General features: G+C 47.8%; 1 protein-coding gene across 2 annotated transcripts in view; it reads left to right on the top strand.

Moving 5' to 3' along the window:
* Nucleotides 1-24,455, top strand: part of stab2 (stabilin 2) — a 169,324-nt gene that overhangs the window by 134,670 nt on the left and 10,199 nt on the right. For both annotated transcript variants that reach the window (XM_078219673.1, XM_078219674.1), the window contains 7 exons: nucleotides 2,152-2,259; nucleotides 7,524-7,717; nucleotides 9,079-9,220; nucleotides 13,156-13,289; nucleotides 15,653-15,818; nucleotides 15,905-16,011; nucleotides 19,625-19,744. In XM_078219673.1, coding sequence (XP_078075799.1) covers nucleotides 2,152-2,259; nucleotides 7,524-7,717; nucleotides 9,079-9,220; nucleotides 13,156-13,289; nucleotides 15,653-15,818; nucleotides 15,905-16,011; nucleotides 19,625-19,744 — 971 coding nt within the window. The remainder of the gene's footprint in view (nucleotides 1-2,151; nucleotides 2,260-7,523; nucleotides 7,718-9,078; nucleotides 9,221-13,155; nucleotides 13,290-15,652; nucleotides 15,819-15,904; nucleotides 16,012-19,624; nucleotides 19,745-24,455) is intronic.

Here is a 24,455-nt window from a genome sequence, read left to right on the forward strand (position 1 = left end):
AAGAGCTGACGTTTCAAGTCCAGATGACCCTTTATCAAAGCTGACAAAGGGTCATTTGAACTCAAAACGTCAGCTCTTTTCTCTCCTTACAGATGCTGCCCAGACCTGCTGAGATTTTCCAGCATTTTCTCTTTTGGTTTCAGATTCCAGCATCTGCAGTAATTTGCTTTTATCCAGTGTCATTTTTTTAACTCACTTCAAGAGAGTGGTCAAAAATTGTTGGCAGGATGTGCGATTTAAAAAAAAATTCATTTGTGGGACATGGGGCATCGCTGGCTAAGCCAGCATTTATTGCCCATCCCTAGTTGCCCTTGAGAAGGTGGTGGTGAGCTGCCGCCTTGAATCGCTGCAGTCCACGGGCTGTGGGTTGACCCACAATGCCAGCTCTCAGTGGACTGTCTAACCAGTGTCTTTCATGACATCCCATGATATTTCACAGCTAATTCCGTATTTGTTTGGAGATGTGTAACGGCCTGGATTTTCACCAGAGGGAGCCTTGTTGCGGAGAAAATGCCAGAAACAGCCAGAATTTCTAACTCATGCCCGGACCTGACTTTGGCCATTTTCGAGGGGATGGAACTGGGTGGGGTCAGGGTTCAAGCATTTGTGATTTGTGAAATCACTGGCTGAGGTGGGATTTTGTAAGGGCAGGAGTGTGGAATCCGAGCGGTGTGCAGGTAAAAGGAAGCCTGAACTTAGTGATAAAGGAAAAAGACAGCAGATGCTGGAATCTGAAACGGAAACTGAAAATGCCGGAGAAACACAACAGGTCTGACAACATCTGTGGAGCGGGAATAGAGCCAAAGGCCGGAATGTGACGCCCGCCCCGGAATCGGGGCTTGGAGAACGGCATTCTCCGTTGGTCTCGGACGGGGTCGTACGAGCCTTGCGCGGACATTTCGAGCCTGGATGACCTTGGGTTAGATGAAGTGTCATCCTGACTTGAAACGTTGGCTCCATTCTCTCTGAACTCGGTGGATGCTTTGGATAGTCAGGATACTTCTTTGGAGAGATAAGGTGCCCCTTTAGATTGAGACCTTCCTGACAGAAGTAAGGCACCCTTTGGGAGAGTTTAAAGTGAATGTGATCATGTATTTTCTGCACAAACTCACTGGAACTGTCAAAGCTGTCAAGGAATGCTGAGAGGATGTTTCCCCTCATGGGAGAGTCTGACACCAGAGGACATTACCTTAGAATAAAGGGAATTAAGACTGAGATGAGGAGGAATTTGGAGGAGGCGCTGCCGGGCAAGGTGATGGAGGCGGGGACACTGGGAACGTTTAAGACTTATCTAGATAGCCATATGAACGGAGTGGGAATGGAGGGATACAAAAGAATGGTCTAGTTTGGACCAGGGAGCGGCACGGGCTTGGAGGGCCGAAGGGCCTGTTCCTGTGCTGTATTGTTCTTTGTTCTTTGAATTTCTTCTCCCTGAGGGTTGAGAGTCTTTGGAACCCCTTGCCACGGAGAGCTGTGGGAACAGAGTCCTTGGGTATATTTAAGGCTGGGATAGATAGATTCATGATCAGTAAGGGAATCAAGGGTTATGGGGAAAGGGCAGGAAAGGGGCTACTGCTGTTTCTATTTCTTGTGGGCTTATGGAAGAGCCAAAGCTGTCAAAGGGGGTTGGGGATACGAGGTGATTTAGCATGGAGGAGGTAAGGGCAAAGGGTGAGTGGCATGAGTTGGCACTAAATTGGGATGGGGGGTGAGTGGGGGCTATGGTTTGGCATTGATTGGCATGAGTGGGGCATCGGGAGTATGTGTGGGGTGAGGGATGTTTCTTGTTTAATTTAATTTTTTATTTAGTTAATCGCCATGCCAGAGCACAGAAGCAGACCTCGTGCCCAGCCTGCCTCTGCACCCTCCGCACTCGTCCTGGCATCACCCTACCCCGACTGGAAGTCCAGCCTGCGGGCAGACACCTTTAAGGGTCAGGTTTGCCAAGGAGGGAGATCTCCTGACTCTGTGCACCCGACTCCTCGAGCGGAAATCTGGGCCGTGTTTTCTGGTGGATAGCAAGGAAGTTACCAGACATAACCCTGGCTTCTCTGTGATGCCACCGATTTGCAGCCAAAGCTACAGAGAACCACCCCAAACAATACTGCACTATAATGCCGTTAAGATGTTTTGTTTTTTATTCTTTGGCAGCTATGAAGCCAGTTTGTTCACCTCCTTGCTCTGAAGATGCAGTCTGCAAGAGCAACAACACATGCGAGTGTAAACTCTACTACGAGGGTGATGGAAGGACATGTGTGGGTGCGTTAAGTTACTGCTTTTTTGCATGGCCAGCAGTGATATGCATGTGTGAAATGTCATGAGTTGAACAATGGCCAAGGGAAGGGGCTAACACAGGGAGGAACAAAGCATCATATGACCATTCAGCCCTCAAAATTATCCACCTTTTAATAAAGTTTAAGTTTATTTGTTAGTGTCACAAGTAGGCTTACATTAACACTGCAATGCAGCTACTGGAAAATCCCCTAGTCGCCACACTCTGGCATCTGTTCGGGTACACAGAGCACAGCCAATGCACCTAACCAGCACGTCTTTCGGACCATGGGAGGAAACTGGAACACCTGGAGGAAACCCAGGCAGACATGGGGCGAACGTGCAGACTCCGCATAGACAGTGACCCAAGCCGGGAATGGGACCTGGGTCCCTGGCGCTGTGAGGCAGCAGTGCTAACCACTGTGCTACCGTGCTGCCCCATTTAATGTGATTATGGCTGATCTGTGACCTAACTCCATATACCTGCGTTACCCCATATCCTTTAATACCTTCAGTTAGAGGTTTTCTTTCATCCTTGTAAGTTGTTTAATTATGAAATGACCCTCGTGGGCCGCACATAAACTTCATATCCCATTAAGTCACATCTCAAGCTAATGAAAATAATGAGAACTCAGGAATCTGCTTCGGGATAAATCTGCCAAAGAGGCAACAGGACAGTCGAAGAACTATTGAAGTTGAAGGGGCAGAAACAGTTCTTTTCCAAACATAAGTCCTCGCAAAATTCAAGCAGCGTAAACCAGCAAGTAGGAATTGAAGATGGATCTTGAGGGCTAAGGTTGCTCATCCCTAGAATCCAGCAAAGGCAACTTAAAGTAAAGTTTATTCATTAGTGTCACATTAACAATGCAATGAAGTTACTGTAAAAATCCTCTAGTCACCACACTGTGACGCCTGTTTGGGTACACTGAGGGAGAATTTAGCATGGCCAATGCACCTAACTAGCACTGTGGGAGGAAACCAGAGCACTCAGAGGAAATCCACGCAGACACAGGGAGAACGTGCAGACTCCGCACAGTGACCCAAACTGGGAATCGAACCCAGGTCCCTGGCGCTGTGAGGCAGCAGTGCCAACCATTCCACCACCATGCTGCCACATTCATGTTTGGAACTTTATGGTTCCTCAGAGGATTCATCTCCTTATTCAGAGGATTTCCAGCGAGGTATTGAAGTCCACAGTTCTGTTTATTAAATATGACTGGCTGATCCAGATTGTGGCAAAGCAAAAGTGAAGGGAAACGTATTAAATTTATTAATTTTAATAAGTTAAATTTATGATCAATTATCTTTCTCTTCATGGTCTCACGGGAAAGACGGAGGCTGAGGGGAGACTTGATACAAAATTATGAGAGGCATAGACAGGGTGGATAGTCAGAGGTTTTTCCCAGGGTGGAAGTGTCAGTTACAAGGGGGCACAGGTTCAAGGTGAGAGGGGGAAAGTTTAAGGGAGATGTGCGGGGAGGTTTTTCACGCAGAGAGTGGTGGGTGCCTGGAACGCGCTGCCAGAGGAGGTGGTGGAAGCAGGAACATTAGCAACATTTAAGAGGCATCTGGATGGGTTCATGAATAGGGAGGGAATAGAGGGATACGGACCGAGTAAGGGCAGAAGCTTTTTTTCCCCGTTTAGTTAGGGGATCATGATCGGCACGGGATTGGAGGGGTCAGAGGGCCTGTTCCTGTGCGGTATTTTCCTTTGTCCTTTTTTCTCTTTGTTCTACTGTGCGCAGTTCTGGTCACCTCATTACAGGAAAGATGTTGAAGCCATTGAAAGGGTGCAGAGGAGATTTACAAGGATGTTGCCTGGATTGGGGGGCATGCCTTATGAGGATAGGTTGAGGGAGCTTGGTCTCTTCTCCCTGGAGAGACGAAGGATGAGAGGTGACCTGATAGAGGTTTACAAGATGTTGAGAGGTCTGGATAGGGTAGACTCTCAGAGGCTATTTCCAAGGGCTGAAATGGTTGCTACGAGAGGACACAGGTTTAAGGTGCTGGGGGGTAGGTACAGAGGAGATGTCAGGGGTAAGTTTTTCACTCAGAGGGTGGTGGGTGAGTGGAATCGGCTGACGTCGGTGGTGGTGGAGGCAAACTCGTTGGGGTCTTTTAAGAGACTTCTGGATGAGTACATGGGATTTAATGGGATTGAGGGCTATAGATAGGCCTAGAGGTAGGGATATGATCAGCGCAACTTGTGGGCCGAAGGGCCTGTTTGTGCTGTGGCTTTCTATGTTCTATGTTCTATGTTCTACTACTGACATGCGAGAAGAGAAAGTTTCAATTCATTTTTAGTCAAGACTCACACATCGCCTGACAATTACAGTCGTATCCTGACCCATGGAGTGCCTGTTCAATGGTTAACATTATCATCTACTCCATTGGAGGACTGGGAAGTATTAGGAGAAATGGATCAGCTCCTACATATGAAGTCTTGTGGCGCAGTGGGTAGTGTCTCCACCTCGGGGTCAGAATGTCTGTGTACAGGTACTAAAGGGTGGCACGGTGGCACAGTGGTTAACACTGCTGCCTCACAGCACCAGGGACCCGGGTCCCATTCCCAGCTTGGGTCACTGTCTGTGTGGAGTTTGCACGTTCTCCCCGTGTCAGCGTGAGTTTCCTCCGGGTGCTTCGGTTTCCTCCCATGGTCCAAAGATGCGTGGGTTAGGTTGATTGGCCAGGCTAAATTGCCCCTTAGTGTCAGAGGGATTAGCAGGGTAAATACGTGGGGCTACAGGGATAGGAGCTGGGTGGGATTGTTGTCAGTGCAAATTCGATGGACCAAATGGCCTCCTTCTGCACTGTGAATTCTATGAAGTCCGCAGAAGGTGGGTTTATATATGTGGCCAAACAGGTAGATAATCAGCCTGCGATTCCTTTCAATGCACCTCAGGGAAGGCAGTGCAGAGTTGCCACACCACAGAAGGTGGTGACAAACCATTGCAACACTTTGCCAAGCGTGATCACGGATCAATGGAAGGGAAGTCCATGCTTGCCAATGCCCTGTAAGGACATGGTACCTGGCGAAGGGGAGCAGGTCCTAGTTTGGTCATTTCTCATGTAACTGAAGGCCAAGTCTAATAGAGAAGTTATTCCACAGACTCAGCTGGTCTATGACTACCGGCCATGCGAGGTGTGCTTATTTTAAAACAGAATTGCCTATGTGGTAAAATCTGTAGTTTCTCCCTTTTTGTTTTCTTTGATTCCACCCCCCCGCAAGACATAACATTTTCCTTTTCTTTTATTGGTTAAAGGGATTGTCCAATCAATTGCCGAATCCTTGACATCCATCACCAACTCTTTAGACTGAACTTTCCATTGGGGTGGGCTCCCTCCCTCCCTCCCTCACTCGGGTGGGCCCTGGGTGGGCCCTCCCTCACTCACGTCTGATTGGCCAGCCTGCCCGTCAGACTTTTTATTTAATCAGCTTGTGGGCCAATCTTCTGGCCCCATTGGGGAGGAAGTCCCACCTCCCAGAGCTGCTGTCCAATCCAATGATCAGTGGCTCTCTGGTGCGAGCAGCGCCACAAGGAGCGGTGGCCACTGCTGGGACTGCAGGCAGTTCCCTGAGGGGATTGTTCTGTGATAGAGCCTGGAGAAAGGGGAGTCCTGGGCCTCACTGAGACCAGACTGGCTGGCCCCTGTGAGGTGCCGAGGGGCGTGGGTGGACAGCATGGGGTGGGGTAGAAGAGAAGCATGTGGGTAAGGGGGGGATACTCTGGAGGGACTTCAATTGGCACATGCTGCTGGAAAAGGAGGCACAGCCATTGCCCAGACAACAGGCTTCATGTGGGGGGGAGCAGGGTGCGGGGGGAAGGGGGGTGTTGGCTGAAGCCAGCATCCTACACTGTGGATAAAATTGAGGGAGAGAATGAAGCTCCTCAGTGCCCATTAGACCATTAGTTGACTACTTAAGTGCCTCAATTAGCGTACAGGTGAATGGGCCTCCCGCACCTCTCTGCTGCTGGTAACATAACAGGAGGGGCAACTGGGAGTGAGGAGATGGTGGCGTACCACTGGCATGGTGCCACATTTTGCACCCCCCCCCCCCAACCATCTGACATCCTGCCCCTTGAGGGGTGGGGGTGTAAAATTCTGGCCTATGTAGATGCTGGTGGGTACTTAGCGTCATAGAGGTTTACAGCATGGAAACAGGCCCTTCGGCCCAACTTGTCCATGCCATCATTTATTTTTTAACCACGAAGCTAGTCCCAATTGCCCACTGGCCCATATCCCTCTATACCCATCGTACCCGTGTAACTGTCTAATTGTTTTTTAAAAGAAAATTGTACCCATCTCTACTACTACCTCTGGCAACTTGTTCCAGACACTCACCACCCTCTGTGTGAAAAAAGTGCCCCTCTGGGCACTTTTCTATCTCTCCCCTCTCACCTTAAACCTATGCCCTCTAGTTTTGGACTTCCCTACCTTTGGGAGAAGACGTTGACTATCTAGCTGATCTATGTCCCTCATTATTTTATAGACCTCTGTCATCCCAAAGCCTCCTACCCTCCAGGGAAAAAAGTCCCAGTCTACCCAGCCTCTCCCTATAACTCAAATCATCAAGTCCCGGTAGCATCCTAGTAAATATTTTCTGCACTCTCTCTAGTTTAATAATATCCTTTCTTATAATAGGGTGACCAGAACTGTACACAGTACTCCAAGTGATTCCGATTGGAGCCTCCCTCCAAGTGATTCTGTGTCCTCCTCAGGAGGGGCAGTCAGCGGCACTATTCAATCCATCATCATGTTCTGCGACACTCCCATGCTGAGGTCCGATGGTGCTGTACTGCAAATATCAGCATGGGGCGGCACGGTGGCACAGTGGTTAGCATTGCTGCCTCACAGCGCGAGGAACCCAGGTTCAATTCCAGCCTCGGATCACTGTCTGTGCGGATTCTGCATATTCTTTCTGTGTCTGCGTGGGTTTCCTCCGGGTGCTCCGGTTTCCTCCCACATTCCAAAGATGTGCGGTTAGATGGATTGGCCGTGCTAAATTGACCCTTAGTGTCTGGGGGACTAGCTAGAAGTTACGGGGATAGGGTTTGGGTGGGACTGTGGTCGGTGCAGACTTGATGGGCCGAATGGCCTCTTTCTGCACTGTAGGATTCTATGATTCTATCTTTAGCTCAGCTTGCCAGGGGAATATGTTACTGCACCAGTAGTTAAGTGAATATCAATGTTGTGTATAAAATAGCCATTGACGCACTTTGGTTGACTCTATTTCTTGTTTTATATCTCAGTTGTTGATCTGTGTGCCCAGAATAATGGCGGCTGTTCAGAATTTGCCAAGTGCTCTCAGAAAAATGTGAGCATCAGCTGCAGGTGTGAGGAAGAATATTCCGGAGACGGCTACACATGTGATCCAATAGACCCATGTGCGGATGGGTATAATGGGGGGTGCCATGAGCACGCAATCTGCACAGTGACAGGGGCGGTAAGTAAAAATCTACCCTGGTATTATTCACTGATTGGTTTAACTGCCAGAGGATTAATACGAAAAGCACACACGGTCGTACATCATGACAAGCTAGGAGTGAGTGGTAAAGTTTAAAGTTTATTTATTAGTGTCACAAGTAGGCTTATGTTAACACTGTAATGAAGTTACTGTGAAAATCCCCTAGTCACCACACTCCGGCACCCGTTCGGGTACACTGAGGAGCAATTTAGCATGGCCAACGCACCTAACCAGCACGTCTTTCAAACTGTGGGAGGAAACCGGAGCACCCGGAGGAAACCCACGCAGACACGGGGAGAATGTGCAGACTCCACACAGTGACCCAAGCCGGGAATTGAACCCGGGTCCCTGGCGCTGTGAGGCAGCAGTGCTAACCACTGTTCTGCCCTTACCTCACATTTACATTAAAATGGACTTTTCTTTTCTACACCTGCACTATCATACCCATTCACAATCTTTAAGACCTCCAACAGATTACATCTCAGGGCGGCACGGTAGCACAGTGGTTAGCACTGCTGCTTCACAGCTCCAGAGACCTGGGTTCGATTCCCGGCTTGGGTCACTGTCTGTGTGGAGTTTGCACATTGTCTGCGTGGGTTTCCTCCCACAGTCCAAAGATGTGCGGGTTAGGTTGATTGGCCATGCTAAAATTGCCCCTTAGTGTCATGAGATGCATCGGTTAGAGGGATTAGCGGGTAAATATGTAGGGATATGGGGGTAGGGCCTGGGTGGGATTGCAGTCGGTGCAGACTCGATGGGCCAAATGGCCTCTTTCTGCACTGTAGGGTTTCTATGATTCAGCCTTTACACTTAGAGAAAAGAGCCGCAGCCTGTTCAATCTTTCCTGGCAGGTGGCACTCTCTCCGTCCCAATGGTGGGGGAGTCCAGAATTAGTAGTCATCGTTTGAGGATAAGGGGTAAACCTTTTAGACCTGAGCTGAGGAGAAATGTCTTCACCCAGAGGGTGGTGAATGTGTGGAATTCACTATCACACAAAGTAGTTGAGGCCAAAGCGTTGTCTGATTTCAAGAAGAAATTAGATAGAGCTCTTGGGACTAAAGGGATCAAGGGATATGGGAGGAAGTGGGGAATCAGAATATTGAATTCGATGATTAGCCATGATCAAGATGAACGGCAGAGGAGGCTCAATGGGCTGAATGGCCTACTGCTTCTAGTTTCTATGTCTCTATGTTTCTAATGCTGGTATCATTCTGATCAACCTTTCAATGAGTTCTCTGTTGATGTATGCTAAGTGTGTGCTTCCACTTGAGACGGGTCGTACAGTGCCGAGCGTACAATGTGGTTAATTATTGACTAACCTGGAATCTTTTTTGCAACAGAATAAACGGAATTGTGCGTGCAAAGATAATTATATTGGGGACGGAGTTAATTGCACCGTGAAAGAACTCCTCGTCAATCGATGTCTGCAAGACAACGGCAAGTGTCATGCAGATGCCATCTGTGTTGACCTGCATTTTGAGGGTAAGTATTAATCTTGCTTTAAGGGCTGTATTTCTGTTGCGTAACAAGAATTACCATTGGAATCAATGCCATTTCTTCTGTTACACTTGAGTTTACAACCTCACTCTGGCATTCCGATCAAACTGGATTCATCCAGTCACCTTCCAATGTATTGAAAAAGAAACATTTTGACACTTTTTTTTATTCATTGGTGGGACATGGGCGTCGCTGGCTGGGCCAGTATTTATTGCCCATCCCGAGTTGCCCTTGGAGGGCATTTGAGATTCAACCAATTGCTGTGGCTCTGGAGTCACATGTAGGCCAGACCAGGTAAGGACGGCAGATTTCCTTCCCTAAAGGGCATTAGTGAACCAGATGGATTTTTCCGACAATGGTTTCAGTAGATTCTTAATTCCAGATCTTTTTTATTGAATTCAAATTCCACCATCTGCCTTGACGGGATTCGAACCCAGGTCATCAGAACATTAGCTGAGTTTCTGGATTAATAGTCTAATGATAATATCACTAGGCCACCGCCTCCCATTGCCTCTGTAGCCAATTAACAGCCCAGTGGGTGATGGAATCGGCCATAATGAGTGGAAGGATGTAGATCTTGTCGCGGGGATTACCCCACATTGTATATTGAAATGGTGAGCTGGACCTGACAGGGCACCAAGGACCCTGGCATCGCCCCCCGCCTCCCCAGCCAGAAAGTCAGGGTGGAGCCCACCCATGCTCCCAATGAGTGCTCCTGCAGCAATGCAAGGCCTGAAGCAGCGTTGATGGCTTTAAGGCAAGACCTATCTCCAGAGGAAGCCCCACCTTAGAGAGCCACCAGCCAATGGGAGGATGAGCAGCTCTGCAATCCTATGGTGCCAGCTAGGAATGATGGCCACTGCTAGGACTATAGATAGTCCCACCGCGCCGAGGAGCCCAGGTGTATCCCGGTGTTGGGGGTCTTAGTGCAGGGAATCATGGGGATGGTGGGCAGGGTTGGGAGGCCAGGGGGAGGATTAAAGAGGGGTAAGACCTTGGGGGACAATGGAGGCAGGGGGGGGAAGTATTTGCTTCCAATGGGCTCAGGGATCTGCAATGGAAGTCCTTTCCGACCCCAGCCAACACCAGACCGCACAGCTAAACCTACTGGGCCTCCCGCCTGGCCTGGGCATCCCTCTGCTGCAAGTAAATCAACGGCAGGGCAGGATGAAGCTCCCAAGCAACAATTAATACAGACTTCGATAGATCCAAGGACATACAGATGCCTCCACCATCCCTGTAAAATTCGAGAGAGTTTGAGGGCAGGCAGCCCAGCAGTGGGAAAGCCACCCACCGAATCCCATCTCCCTTTCAAAACTGAGGGAAATTCAGTCCGATTTTCTGATAAATCTTGAAACTGATGGAGCATTGTACGGACAAAGGAAATAAAAGTGGGCATTTCCTACAGTGGGCAAGCAATCCGCGCTAGCTTTTGCACAGAGAATGGCGACACTTCAGAAAGAGACCATTCGGCCTGTCGTGCCTCTGCTAGCTCTCTGAAGGACTTTCCCAGTTTCTCCTGGTATCCCCGTACCTTCTTCCCTTTTCAGATAATCATCCAATTCCCTCTTAGATGCCTCGATTGGATGTGCCTCCATCACACACTCAGGCAGCACATTCCTGACCCTAACCCCCCCCCGCTGTCTCCTCATGTCGCCATTGCTTCTTTTGCCAATTACCTTAAATCTGTGCCCCCTGGTTCTCGAGCCTTTCACCAATGGAGATATTTTCTCCTTAACCGCTCTATCCAGATCCCTCAGCTTTGAATTCCTCTATCAAATCTCCTCTCAGTCTTCTCTTGGCCAAGGAAAAGAATCCTAACTTCTCAAAACTGTCTCTATCACTGAACTGCCCACTCTGGTAGTAAATTGAAAGTGTGTTCCATTGAGTTTGCGCAGTGTGATCCAAGAGAAAGGGATAGACTTATTGACCATACTACCCTTATCATAGCTCCGAAATGCTGATTATCTTCATGAGTTAATGGTTGCGTAACTCCAATTCTACCACTTTATCCTTATATATGTGTGTGTATTATAATATATGATAGCTCTGTGATATATATGCAATATAGGTTTTTGAGAGCGGCAAGGTGGCACGGTGGTTAGCACTGCTGCCTCATAGTGCCAGGGACATGGGTTCAATTCCCACCTTGAGTAACTGTCTGTGCGGAGTCTGTACGTTCTCCCCGTGTCTACGTGGGTTTCCTCTGTGTGATCCAGTTTCCTCCCACAGTCCATAAGACGTGCTGGTTAGGTGCATTGACCATGCTAAATTCTCCCTCAGTGTCCCCAAACAGACGCCGGAGTATGACGACTAGGAGATTTTCACAGTAACTTCATTGCAGTGTTAATGTAAGCCTACTTGTGACACTAAGTAAATTAAAACTTTTAAAAATTTCTTTATTAGTGTCACAAATAAGGCTTACATTAACACTGCAATGAAGTTACTGTGAAAATCCCCTAGTCGCCACACTCCGGCGCCTGTTCGGGTACACTGAGGGAGAATTTAGCATGGCCAATGCACCTAACCTGCACGTATTTGGAGGAAACCAGACCACCCGGAGGAAACCCACGCAGACACGGGGAGAACGTGCAAACTCCACACAGACAGTGACCCGAGACCTGAGGCAGCAGTGCTAACCACTGTGCCACCTTATCCTCGTGCTATTTTAATCAAAGAACAAAGAAAATTACAGCACAGGAACAGGCCCTTCGGCCCTCCAAGCCTGCACCGACCATGCTGCCCGACTTAACTAAAACCCCCTACCCTTCCGGGGACCATATCCCTCTATTCCCATCTCATTCATGTACTTGTCAAGACGCCCCTTAAAAGTCACTACCGTATCCGCTTTCACTACCTCCACTGGCAACGAGTTCCAGGCACCCACTACTCTCTGTGTAAAAAAATCTGCCTCATACATCTCCTTTAAACCTTGCCCCTCACACCTTAAATCTATGCCCCCGAGTAATTGACTCTTCCACCCTGGGAAAAAGCTTCTGACTATCCACTCTGTCCATGCCTCTCATAATCTTGTAGACTTCTATCAGGTCCCCCCTCAACCTCCGTCGTTCCAGTGAGAACAAACCAAGTTTCTCCAACCTCTCCTCATAGCTAATGCCCTCCATACCAGGCAACACCCTGGTAAATCTTTCCTGTACCCTCTCCAAAACCTCCACATCCTTCTGGTAGTGTGGCGACCAGAATTGAACACTATATTCCAAGTGCAGCCTAACTAAAGTTCTATAAAGCTGCAACATGACTTGCCAATTTTTAAACTCAATACCCCGGCCGATGAAGGCAAGCACGCCGTATGCCTTCTTGACCACCTTCTCCACCTGCATTGCCACTTTGTGACCTGGGTACCTGTACACCCAGATCCCTCTGCCTATCAATACACTTAAGGGTTCTGCCATTTACTATACACTTCCTACTAATCATTAATAACTTTGGATGTACATATGTATAATGTGTAAAATGTGTACAATATTTGTGTATAATACATATATTTAACACATGTGTATGATGCATATGAGTCAATGCTGTGGCGCTTTAGGCCAGACCAAGTAAGGGCAACAGATTTCCTTCCCCAAAGGGCATTAATAAATCGGATGGGTTTTTACGACAATCAATGATGGTTTCATGGTCATTATTAGACCTTTTAATTCCAGATTTTTATTGAATTCAAATTTCACCATCTGCCACAGTGGGATTTGAACCCGGGTCCCCAGAGCAGTGCCCCGGGTCTCAGCAACAATACCACTGTGCCACCGTCACTCTGAGTCTTGTTCAATGATGCCACTTCCGGTCAGATCCTGACTTTGGATACATGCTACAGGTGCAGCCTGAGTGTAGAACGGCGTATGCCGGAGTGTAATCGCATCCTCGATGAATACTTGATGAAACTTTACTTCTGTTTTCAGACAAAACGGTGGGGGTGTTCCATCTACGATCGAAGAAGGGGCAGTACAAACTCACCTATTCTGAAGCGCAGCAACTGTGCAAAGGAGAGGAAGCAGTCTTAGCCACATACAATCAGCTTGCCTATGCTCAACAGGTCTGTTTTGTCTCTGCACGTGTCCTCAACGCTGACAAATCGAGTAACATACAGGTGTAGGTAGCTAATTAGCCGTGTTCCATGAAGGACCACATCACCTCCCACCATAATTCGGGTGGCACGGTGGCACAGTGATTAGCACTGCTGCCTCACAGCGCTAAGGACCCGGGTTCGATTCCCGGCTTGGGTCACTGTCTCTGTGTTGTTTGCACATTCTTCCCGTGTCTGCGTGGGTGTCCTCCGGGTGCTTGGACTTCCTCCCACAGTCCAAAGATGTGTGGGTTAGGTGGATTGGCCATGTTAAATTGCCCCTTGGTGTCAGGGGGACTAGCTAGGGTAAATGCATGTGGTTACGGGGATAGGGCCTGTGGACAGTGCAGTCTCAATAGGCCAAATGGCCTCATTCTGCACTGTAGGGATCCTATGGATAAGAGGGCAAGAAAGAAGGGGTCATGTGGGTTTCGAGTACAGGAGCAGGGATGTGTTGTTGCAATTATACAGGACCTTGGTGAGGCCACATCTAGAGTATTGTGCAGTTTTGGTCTCCTTTTCTGAGGAAGGATGTTCTTGCTCTCGAGGGAGTGCAGCGAAGGTGCTGATTCTGGGATGGCGGGACTGATGTATGAGGAGAGATTGACTAGGTTAGGATTGTTTTCGCTGGAGTTCAGATGAATGAGGGGGGATTTCATAGAGACTTATAAAATTCTAACAGGACTAGACAGGATAGATGCAGGGAGGATATTCCCGATGGTGGTGGTGGTGGTTGGGGGGGGGTGGCGCAACTGAGGATTCGGGATGGACCATTTAGGACAGAGGTGAGGAGACATTTCTTCACCCAAAGAGTGGTGAGCCTGTGGAATTCATTACCACAGGAAGTAGTTGATGCCAAAACACTGAATGTATTCAAGAGGCGGCTGGATACAGCACTTGGGGCGAATGGGATCGAAGGTTATGGGGAGAAAGCAGGATTAGGCTATTGAGTTGGATGATCAGCCATGATCGTGATGAATAGCAGAGCAGGCTCAAAGGGCCAAATGGCCTCCTCCTGCTCCTATCTTCTATGTTTCTATGTTTCTCTGTAGCTTGAGGGACACCACTCCACGCTGAGCATTGGGCAAGCTCAGTAAACATAAACTACCACAGCCATTGGAGAGATTGAACTTGTGCTCTTGGCTTTCTTCTGCATCATACTCTGGCCAACTGAGTTAGCCAACCTCCACGAGAATAGAATAAAATTACTTCGAATAACATACAATTGTAGAGGAATGCAGAACAGAGACAGGCCATTTGGCCCAACTGTCCCGTGCTGATATCTCCTGACTACCCCTCCTTCATCTAACTCCAGTGGTACATCCATCTTTTCCCTTTACGCACACTTCCCCAGAAACTCAGCTATGCTGTTTCTCTCAACTACTCTTTGTGGTAATGCTGATTATAATGTTATTCCAGCAGTAACCACATTAATAGTTTGCATAAAACTGGACTTTCTGAGCAACCGTGATGAAAGCCGGGGTCCAATTCCTTTGGGGCAGCACGGTGGCACAGTGGTTAGCACTGCTGCCTCCTCCTGTGGAGGAGCACTTCAGCAGTCACGGGCATTCAGCCTTGGATCTTCAGGTAAGCGTTCTCCAAGGCGGCCTTCACGACACACGACAGCGCAGAGTCGCTGAGCAGAAACTGATAGCCAAGTTCCGCACACATGAGGACGGCCTAAACCGGGATGTTGGATTTATGTCACATTATCAGTAACCCCCACAGCTTGTCTCCTGGGCTTGCAGAATCTCACTGGCTGTCCTGTCTGGAGACAATACACATCTCTTTAACCTGTGTTTAATGCTCCCTCCACCCACATTGTCTGTATCTTTAAGACCTGGCTGGCTTTAGGGTTTCGCATTCTAATCAGTATTCTGCAACTTGATGTTGTGTCGCTGTGCACTGTTTGAGAGCACATTTCCACTCCATCTGACGAAGAAGCAGCGCTCCGAAAGCTTATGGTATTTGCTACCAAATAAACCTGTTGGACTTTAACCTGGTGTTGTGTGACTTCTTACTGGCCTCATGGCGCCAGGCACCCAGGTTCAATTGCAGCCTCGGGTCACTGTCTGTGTGGAGTTTGCAGGTTCTCCCCGTGTCTGCGTGGGTTTCCTCCGGGTGCTCCGGTTTCCTCCCACATTCCAAAGATGTGTGGGTTAGGTGGATTGGCCGTGATAAATTGACCCTAGTGGTCAGGGGGATTAGCAGGGTAAATATGTGGGGTTACGGGAATAGGGCCTGGGTGGGATTGTGATCGGTACAGACTCGATGGGCCGAATGGCCTCCTTCTGCGCTGTAGGGATTCTATGATTCTATGACTCTGTTTCCAGGTGGGCTACCATTTGTGTGCGGCTGGTTGGTTGGATGGCCAGAGAGTGTCTTATCCAACCAGTTACTCCAATCCGAACTGTGGTTCTGGGCATGTGGGAATCGTGGACTATGGCCCCCGAGCCAGGGCTGATGAAACATGGGATGCTTTCTGCTACCGAATGAAAGGTAAGAAAGACATTTCTTCTGCCTCCTCTGCAAACTTTTTGTTCCAGCGATTAAATCTCAAGTGTTGCCCACCTTTCTGCACACAGATGTAAAATGCGTGTGTAAGAAAGGTTATGTGGGAAATGGCTATTCGTGCAATGGGAACCTGCTGCAAGTTCTAACAAGCATCGACAAGTTTTCATCCTTCCTAACAGTGAGTAGATATGTTGCATTTGATTTGATTCGATTTATTATTGTCACAGTACTAACATACAGTGAAAAGTATTGTTTCTTGTGCGCTATGCAGACAACGCATACCGTTCATAGAGAAGGAAAGGAGAGAGTGCAGAATGTAGTGTTACAGTCATAGCTAGGGTGTAGAGAAAGATCAACTTAGTGCGAGGTAGGGTCCATTCAAAAACCTAATGGCAGCGGGGAAGAAACTGTTCTTGAGTTGGTTGGTATGTGACCTCAGACATTTCTGTCTTTTTCCCGACGGAAGAAGGTGGAAGAGAGAATGTCCGGGGTTCATGGGGTCCTTAATTATGCTGGCTGCTTTGCCGAGGCAGTGGGAAGTGTAGACAGAGTCAATGGATGGGAGGCTGGTTTGCCTAATAGACTGGGCTACATTCACGACCCTTTGTAGTTTCTTGCGGTCTTGGGCAGAGCAGGAGCCCAGACCAAGCTGTGATACAACCAGAAAGGGTGCTTTCTATGGTGCATCTGTAAAAGTTGATGAATGTTGTAGCTGACGTGTCAAATTTCATTTTTGGTGTAGAATAAGATAACCTATAAAACTCTAACAGGACTAGACAGGATAGATGTAGGAAGGATGTTTTTTTTTAATTCATTTGTGGCACATGGGCATCGCTGGCTGGGCCAGCATTTATTGACCATCCCTCGTTGCCTGAGGGCAATTAAGAGTCAACCACGTTGCCGTGGTTCTGGAGTCACATAAAGTTTTATTTATTTGTGTCACAAGTCGGCTTACATTAACACTGCAATGAAGTTACTGTGAAAATCCCCCAGTCGCCACACTCCAGCGCCTGTTTGGGTACACCAAGAGAGAATTTAGCCATGGCCAATCCACCTAACCAGCAAGTCTTTCAGACTGTGGGAGGAAACCGGAGCACCCGGAGGAAACCCACGCAGAGACGGGGAGAACGTGCAGACTTGGCACAGTCAGTGACCCAAGCTGGGAATCGAACTCAGGTCCCTGGCACTGTGAGGCAGCAGTGCTAACCGCTGTGCTACCATAGCAGCCAGACCGGGTAAGGATAGCAGATTTCCTTCCCTGAAGGACACTAGTGAACCAGATGGGTTTTTCTGACAATCGACAATGGTTCCATGGCCATCAGTAGATTCTTAATTCCAGATTTTTAAAATTGAATTTCAATTCCACCATCTGCCATGGTGGGATTCGAACCCGGGTCCCCAGAACATTAGCGGAGTTTCTGGACTAATAGGCTAGTGATAATACCACTGGGCCATCGCCTCCCCTGTTCCCGATGGTGGAGGGGTGTCAGAACCAGGGATAATAGTCTAAGGATACAGAGTAAACCTTTTAGGACTGAGGTGAGAAGACATTTCTTCATCCAGAGTGGTGAATGTGTGGAATTCACGACCACAGAAAATAATTGAGGTCAAAACATTGTCACCGGAATTTTCCCATCCTGCCTGCCAAGGGAATCGTAGCGGGCGGGACACGGACCATGTAAAGGTCCATTGAACTCAGGCAGGATTTTCCAGCCTTGGGGCGAGCGTGACCGGAAAATCCCGCCCTGTATGTTTTCAAGAAGCAATTAGATATAGTCCTTGGGGCAAAGGGTATCAAAGGATATGGGGGGAAGGCGAGAACAGGCTGTTGAGTTGGATGATCAGCCATGATCATAATGAATGGCGGAGCAGGCGCAAAGGGCCGAATGGCCTCCTCCTGCTCCTATTTTCTATGTTTCTATGATAGCATGTACAGCATAGAAACTTCGCCATACACAGAATTCCCATACACTGTCCGTTCAAAGTCATATCAAAATATATATTTATATAACCTGGGCACTTTGAGACACAATGAAGCTTTCCATCATAGGGCGGCACGGTAGCACAGTCGGACGGCACGGTAGCACAGTGGTTAGCACTGCTGCTTCACAGCTCCAGGGACCTGGGTTCGATTCCCGGCTTGGGTCACTGTCTGTGTGGAGTTTGCACATTCTCCTCGTGTCTGCGTGGGTTTCCTCTGGGTACTCCGGTTTCCTCCCACAGTCCAAAGATGTGCTGGTTAGGTTGATTGGCCATGCTAAAATTGCTCCTTAGTGTCCTGAGATGTGTACGTTAGAGGGATTAGCGGGTAAATATGTAGGGATATGGGGGTAGGGCCTGGGTGGGATTGTGGTCGGTGCAGACTCGATGGGCCGAATGGCCTCCTTCTGCACTGTAGGGTTTCTATGATTCTATGATACTAGCGCATCAACGTACAGATGTTGATGCTTACCCTGCACATGGACATCCTATTTCACCCAACTCAAGCAGCATTTCTTCTGTGGGCAGCAAGGTGGCACAGTTGGGTTAGCATTGCTGCCTCACAGCTCCAGGGACCCGGGTTCAATTCCTGCCTCGGGTCACTGTCTGTGTGGAGTTTGCACGTTCTCCCCGTGTCTGCATGGGTTTCCTCCAGGTGCTCCGGTTTCCTCCCACGCTTCAAAGATGTGCGGGTTTGGTGCACTGGCCATGCTAAATTGCCCCTTAGTGTCCCGGGATGCGTAGGTTAGAGGTATTAGTGGGGTGAATATGTGGGGTTACGGGGATAGGGCCCAGGTGGGATTGTTGTCGGTGCAGACTCAACAGACCAAAAGGCCTCCTTCTGCACTGTAGGGATTCTATGATTTCTTCGCACACTGCAGTTGGACAGATAGAAAGAATGTAGACCTTTACAGTCCTTCAGGATGTCCCAATGTGCTTAATGACCATGGACCTACATTCCCCTGAGTTACAAAAATACAGAAAATGCTTGGAACGCTCATCCGGCCTGGTGGCATCTTTAAGGAGAGAAATGATGACCTCTAGGTGCTTTCCCAAAGCACTTCATTGGCTGTGCTGCACTTGGGTGTGTCCTGTGGTTGTGAAAGGTTCTATATAAATACAGACCCTTTCTTTCATTTTTTTTTGAAGTACCGTCACTTTTGTTATGTGGGGAAAACTAACAGCTAACTTGCAGACATCAGGGGCTTACAAACATCGTGACGAACTGATCTTTCGAAAGGGAAATGGCTCTGGAATTATTTTGTTTTGGAGTTTATGGCTGGAATTTTACCGTCCCAGCTGCCCCAGGAACCAGAGCGGGCGAGGGGCGGGCCATGGTTTAAGGTTTTGGGACGAGCAAGGCTGTAAAATCCCACCCTATATCTATGGACAAGAGCAATGGGAATGATTGGAAAGATGTTTCATAGGAACAGCACAGGTGAGATGGGCTGAATGACCTGGTTCTTACCAGACATAAGAGATCTAATTGTGATACAGCTGGTACCGAGTTCACAACTGTAGAATCCTTTGTTTAAGTTCTGTGCTTTCAGCGTTTGATCATCATTACAAAGCAAATTACATTCCAGTGTTGCACATTATTGAAACACGCAATGAAATTTATATTATTTACTCCTCCTTGTCGTGCTGTATTTAGTGTAATGGAAGGAATTGAAGCAATTAAGCAGTTCGATAATAACCATTGTGGTTCCAGGCTATTGTTGAAGGAACGTCTTTGGTTGTGTGTGAGATTTCCAAAGTTGAAATGATGAAGGTTGGAAGTTGTGGCTGAAAAATAGTTTTCTTCTTTCCAGCAACTTCTCAATTATTCGAACACCACGTTGAACGGCAGAAGGTTTGTGGAAGTTCTCACTGATCTGTCGGTCAAAGGCACACTGTTCGTCCCGGTGAATTCTGGGTTCCAAGAAAATGTGGTAAGTGTTTTTATGACCAGTTATAATGCACCAACGTGAGGATTGAAGGGAATCTGCATTATTTTACCATTCAGGGGATTGATTCATATAGATTGCTCCAGATTTGATTTGAGAAAAAGGCACCGGCTTTACAATTACAGTCTCAAACACTTAAAACATCCACATTTCAGAACTTGAACGCCTTATATTGGCCAAAGAGCAATAGTCAATATTAATTTGCATAAATTTCAAGTTCAGTGTTGCCAGGTGTCGCATTCTATAAGTGTTGCATTTATTTTGGATTAAAGAAGGCTGCGCTTACTCGACTCATTTGCATTTGGCACCCTGTATATAAAACTAAAAGTTCTTGAACAAGTGACGGAAACAGTGCGTGTCAATTGGAAAGATACAGTGGCCGGAGTTTTACCAGCCCCCTCACCACGGGAATTGGAGCGGGCAAGAGGCCGACAACGGAATGGTTCGTTGACCTTGGGCGGGATTTTACAGTTTTGGGATGAGGGAGGCCATAAAATCCCACCCAATGAGTTACTGGAAATGGGGAAGAACCCCTGGAGGGATAACATAAGCAGCTGTTTCTCTAAGAACTCAGTAAGAAGTCTAACAACACCAGGTTAAAGTCCAACAGGTTTATTTGGTAGCAAAAGCCAGCAAAAGTGGCTTTTGTTACCAAATAAACCTGTTGGACGTTAACCCGGTGTTGTTAGACTTCTTACTGTGTTTACCCCAGTCCAACGCCGGCATCTCCACATCATCTCTAAGAACTCCCCATGGTTTCCCACGGGAGAAAAACATCAGAAATTCCAAGTGACTCTGTTTGTCCCACTCCAACCTGAGTGCAACTCCAGACTTGATGGGATGAAAGATACCTCTTCACTGATTGAAGCCTAAATGTCTTTGGGGAATCTGAATCTACTTAAGAGAGGATGGAAGTCTGCAACTCAGAAACGCTCAACGTGTGACATTATTGGCCCATAGAATTGCTTGTTTCCAATCCATCCCGATGTTATTAAACTCAATCGAGCAACTCGGTCAACAGCATAGTTAGCGCTGCTTTCTCACAGGGCCAGAGACCCGGGTTCAATTATAATAAACGCAAAGGTTAGGCGGCTTTTCTTTTCTGTTTTGAGAATGAATGTCTAATCTGAGGCAGCATTTAGTTTTGGGGGAAAGCTGCACCATCAGAGGGTCCTTCAGAATGTAACATTAAAACAACACCCCATCTGCTGCTCTCAGTTATCCAGGTGGGAAGGAGCTTGAACGGGATGGGTCCATAGGACTCTAAAATCGGCCCCGCAGGTGGAGGAGGTGGTTAAGAAGGCGTATGGTGTGCTGGCCTTTATCAATCGAGGGATTGAGTGTAGGAGTCCGGGGATAATGATGCAGCTATATAAGACCCTCGTCAGACCCCACTTGGAGTACTGTGCTCAGTTCTGGTCGCCTCATTGCAGGAAAGATGTGGAAAAGATTGAAAGGGTGCAGAGGAGATTTACAAGGATGTTGCCTGGATTGAGTGGCATGCCTTAAGAGGATAGGCTGAGGGAGCTCGGTCTTTTCTCCTTGGAGAGACGTAGGATGAGAGGAGACCTAATAGAGGTATATAAGATGTTGAGAGGCATAGATCGGGTGGACTCTCAGAGGCTTTTTCCCAGGGTGGAAATGGCTGCTACGAGAGGACACAGGTTTAAGGTGCTGGGGGGTAGGTACAGGGGAAATGTTAGGGGTAAGTTTTTCACACAGAGGGTGGTGGGCGAGTGGAATCGGCTGCCGTCAGAGGTGGTGGAGGCAAACTCAATAGGGTCTTTTAAGAGACTCCTGGATGAGTACATGGGACTTAATAGGATGGGGGGTTATAGGTAGGCCTAGAAGGTAGGGATATGTTCGGCACAACTTGTGGGGCCGAAGGGCCTGTTTTGTGCTGTAGTTTTTCTATGTTTCTATGTTTCTAAGATCCAATCAACATCAAAAAAAGTAAAAGTAATCATCATAGAATCCCAAAAGTGCAGAAGGAGACCATTCAGCCCATCGAGTCTGCAGCGCCCACAATCTCACCCAGGCCCCATTCCCATAACCCCTCATATTTACCCTGCTAAGCCCCCTGACACGAGGGTCAATTTAGCATGGCCAATCCACCAAACCCGCACATCTTTGGAGTGTGGAGGGAAACCAGAGCACCCGGAGGAAACCCACACAGACATGGGGAGAACGTGCAAACTTCACACAGACAGTGACCCAAGGGCGGAATTGAACCTGGGTCCCTGGCGCTGTGAGGCAGCAGTGCTAACCACTGTGCCACCGTGCCGCCCAGTTTTCCAGTTTTGCTTCTATGTGACTGGTTTGCCCCAAAGTAGTGGTTTAAAAATATTGAATTGGTTGTGAAGACCCCTGGGCCAACCTGAGGGTGTGATGCGACCCTACAACTCAGGCAAAAGCAAATCCATTTATTTTATATCTATTCTTTCCTTTGGGAAGTCAGGTATGTCAAGAGTCACATTAGAACAGACTGGTGAAGGATAACAGATTATCTTGCCTGAAGAGTAAATCAAATGGGTCTCTACAGAGTCAAGTTTCATATTCCAAATTGATTTCACATTCATACTGTCCAACATTCCCACAGTCCAAAGATGTGCGGGTTAGGTGGATTGGATCATCGAATCATAGAATCCCTACAGTACAGAAGGAAGCCATTCAGCCCATCGAGTCTGCACCGACCACAATCCCACCCAGGCTCTTGGTTTCCCCGAAACCAAATATAGGTATCCTGCTAATCCCCCTAACACTAAGGGACAAATTTAGCATGGCCAATCAACCTAACCTGCATATCTTTAGACTGTGGGAGGAAACCGGAGCACCCGGAGGAAATACACAGACATGGGGAGAACATACAAACTTCACACAGACAGTCACCCATGTCTGGAATTGAACCTGGGTCCCTGAAGCTGTTTGTGAGGCAGCAGTGCTAACCACTGTGCCACCGTGCCGCCCTATTGGCTGTGATAAATTGCCCCTTAGTGTCAGGGGGATTAACAGGGTAAATATGTGGGATTACGGGAATAGGGCCTGGGTGGGATTGTTTTTGGTGCAGTCTCGATGGGCTGAATGGCCTCCTTCTGCACTGCAGGATTCTATGATTCTATACATCATATTCACCAACTGCACTGAACTCGTGGATCCTGAGTGTTCATCAGTTTGGATTATTATTACATTAACATAATCACTTTGAGCCATTCTACCTCATGGGGATGTAGGGGTGGGGGTGACTGATAAATTTATCACCAAATGAACCAAGCTGACAATATCGCTGACAATCACAACAACACATTAGTTTATCATTGATCAACACAATTTGTAATTGAGAGAACGCTCATGAATTCCATGTCTGCATTGGATTTTTTTTATTCATTCGTGGGACATGGGTGTCGCTGGCTGGCCAGCATTTATTGCCCATCCCTAGTTGCCCCTTGAGAAGGTGGTGGTGAGCTGCCTTCTTGAATCGCTGCAGTCCACGTGCTGTGGGTTGACCCACAATGCCGCTAGGGAGGGAATTCCAGGATTTTGACCCAGCGACTGTGAAGGAACGGCGATATATTTCCAAATCCGGACGGTGAGTGGCTTGGAGGGGAACTTGCAGGTGGTGGTGTTCCCATGTATCTGCTGTCCTTGTCCTTCTAGATGGAAGTGGTCGTGGGTTTGGAAGGTGCTGTCGAAGGATATTTGGAGAATTGCTGCAGTGCATCTTGTAGATAGTACACACTGCTGCTACTGAGCGTCGGTGGTGGAGGGAGTGAATGTTTGTGGATGAGGTGCCAGTCAAGCGGGTTGCTTTGTCCTGGGTGGTGTTGAGCTTCTTGAGTGTTGTTGGAGCTGCACCCATCCAGGCAAGTGGGGAGTATTCCATCACACTGCTGACTTGATACGTTCAAAATGGCTATCCTACATTAGGGGAAGCCAATTCATCCTTTAAAGTATTAGAAGCTTATTCCTGTTTGTACAAAGCACGGAATTCAGTTTACTTGATTCATCTTTTAACAGTTTTTATTCCGAGTACTTGATTCAACTTACTGAACATTTTAAGGATATTTTAATGGAAAAAACTAGCTTTATATTAACAGAAATAGATTATTTAATATTATTATACTTTTCAAAGGTTATTTACCAACTATTTTGATTCTCACCCACTAAGGGGAGGAAGTGCCATATTGGAATTGTCACTGGGCTCATAACCCAGAGACTGGGATAATACTCTGGGGACTTGGGTTCGAATCCCACCATGGCAGATGGTGAAAGGCGAACCCAATAAAATCTTGAAATTAAATGTCTAATGGTAACAACAAAACCGTTTTCAATTGTTGTAAAATCCATCTGGTTCACTAATGTAATTTAGTGAAGGAAATCTGCTGTCCTTACCTGGTCTGGCCTACATGCGACTCCAGAGCCACAAGCAAAAGTTTATTTATTAGTCACGCATAAGGCTTACATTAACACTGCAGTGAAGTTACTGCGAAATTCCCCTAGTCGCAACAGTCCAGCACCTGTTCAGGTCAGTGCACCTAACCAGCACGTCTTTCAGAATGTGGGAGGAAACTCACACAGACACGGGGAGAACGTGCAAACTCCACACAGACAGTGACCCAAGCTGGGAATCGAACCCAGGTCCCCGGCGCTGTGAAGCAGCAGTGCTAACCACCGTGCAATGTGGTTGACACATAAATGC

The sequence above is a fragment of the Mustelus asterias genome, chromosome 9, assembly GCF_964213995.1.
Source record: "Mustelus asterias chromosome 9, sMusAst1.hap1.1, whole genome shotgun sequence".
Lineage (NCBI taxonomy): Eukaryota > Metazoa > Chordata > Chondrichthyes > Carcharhiniformes > Triakidae > Mustelus > Mustelus asterias.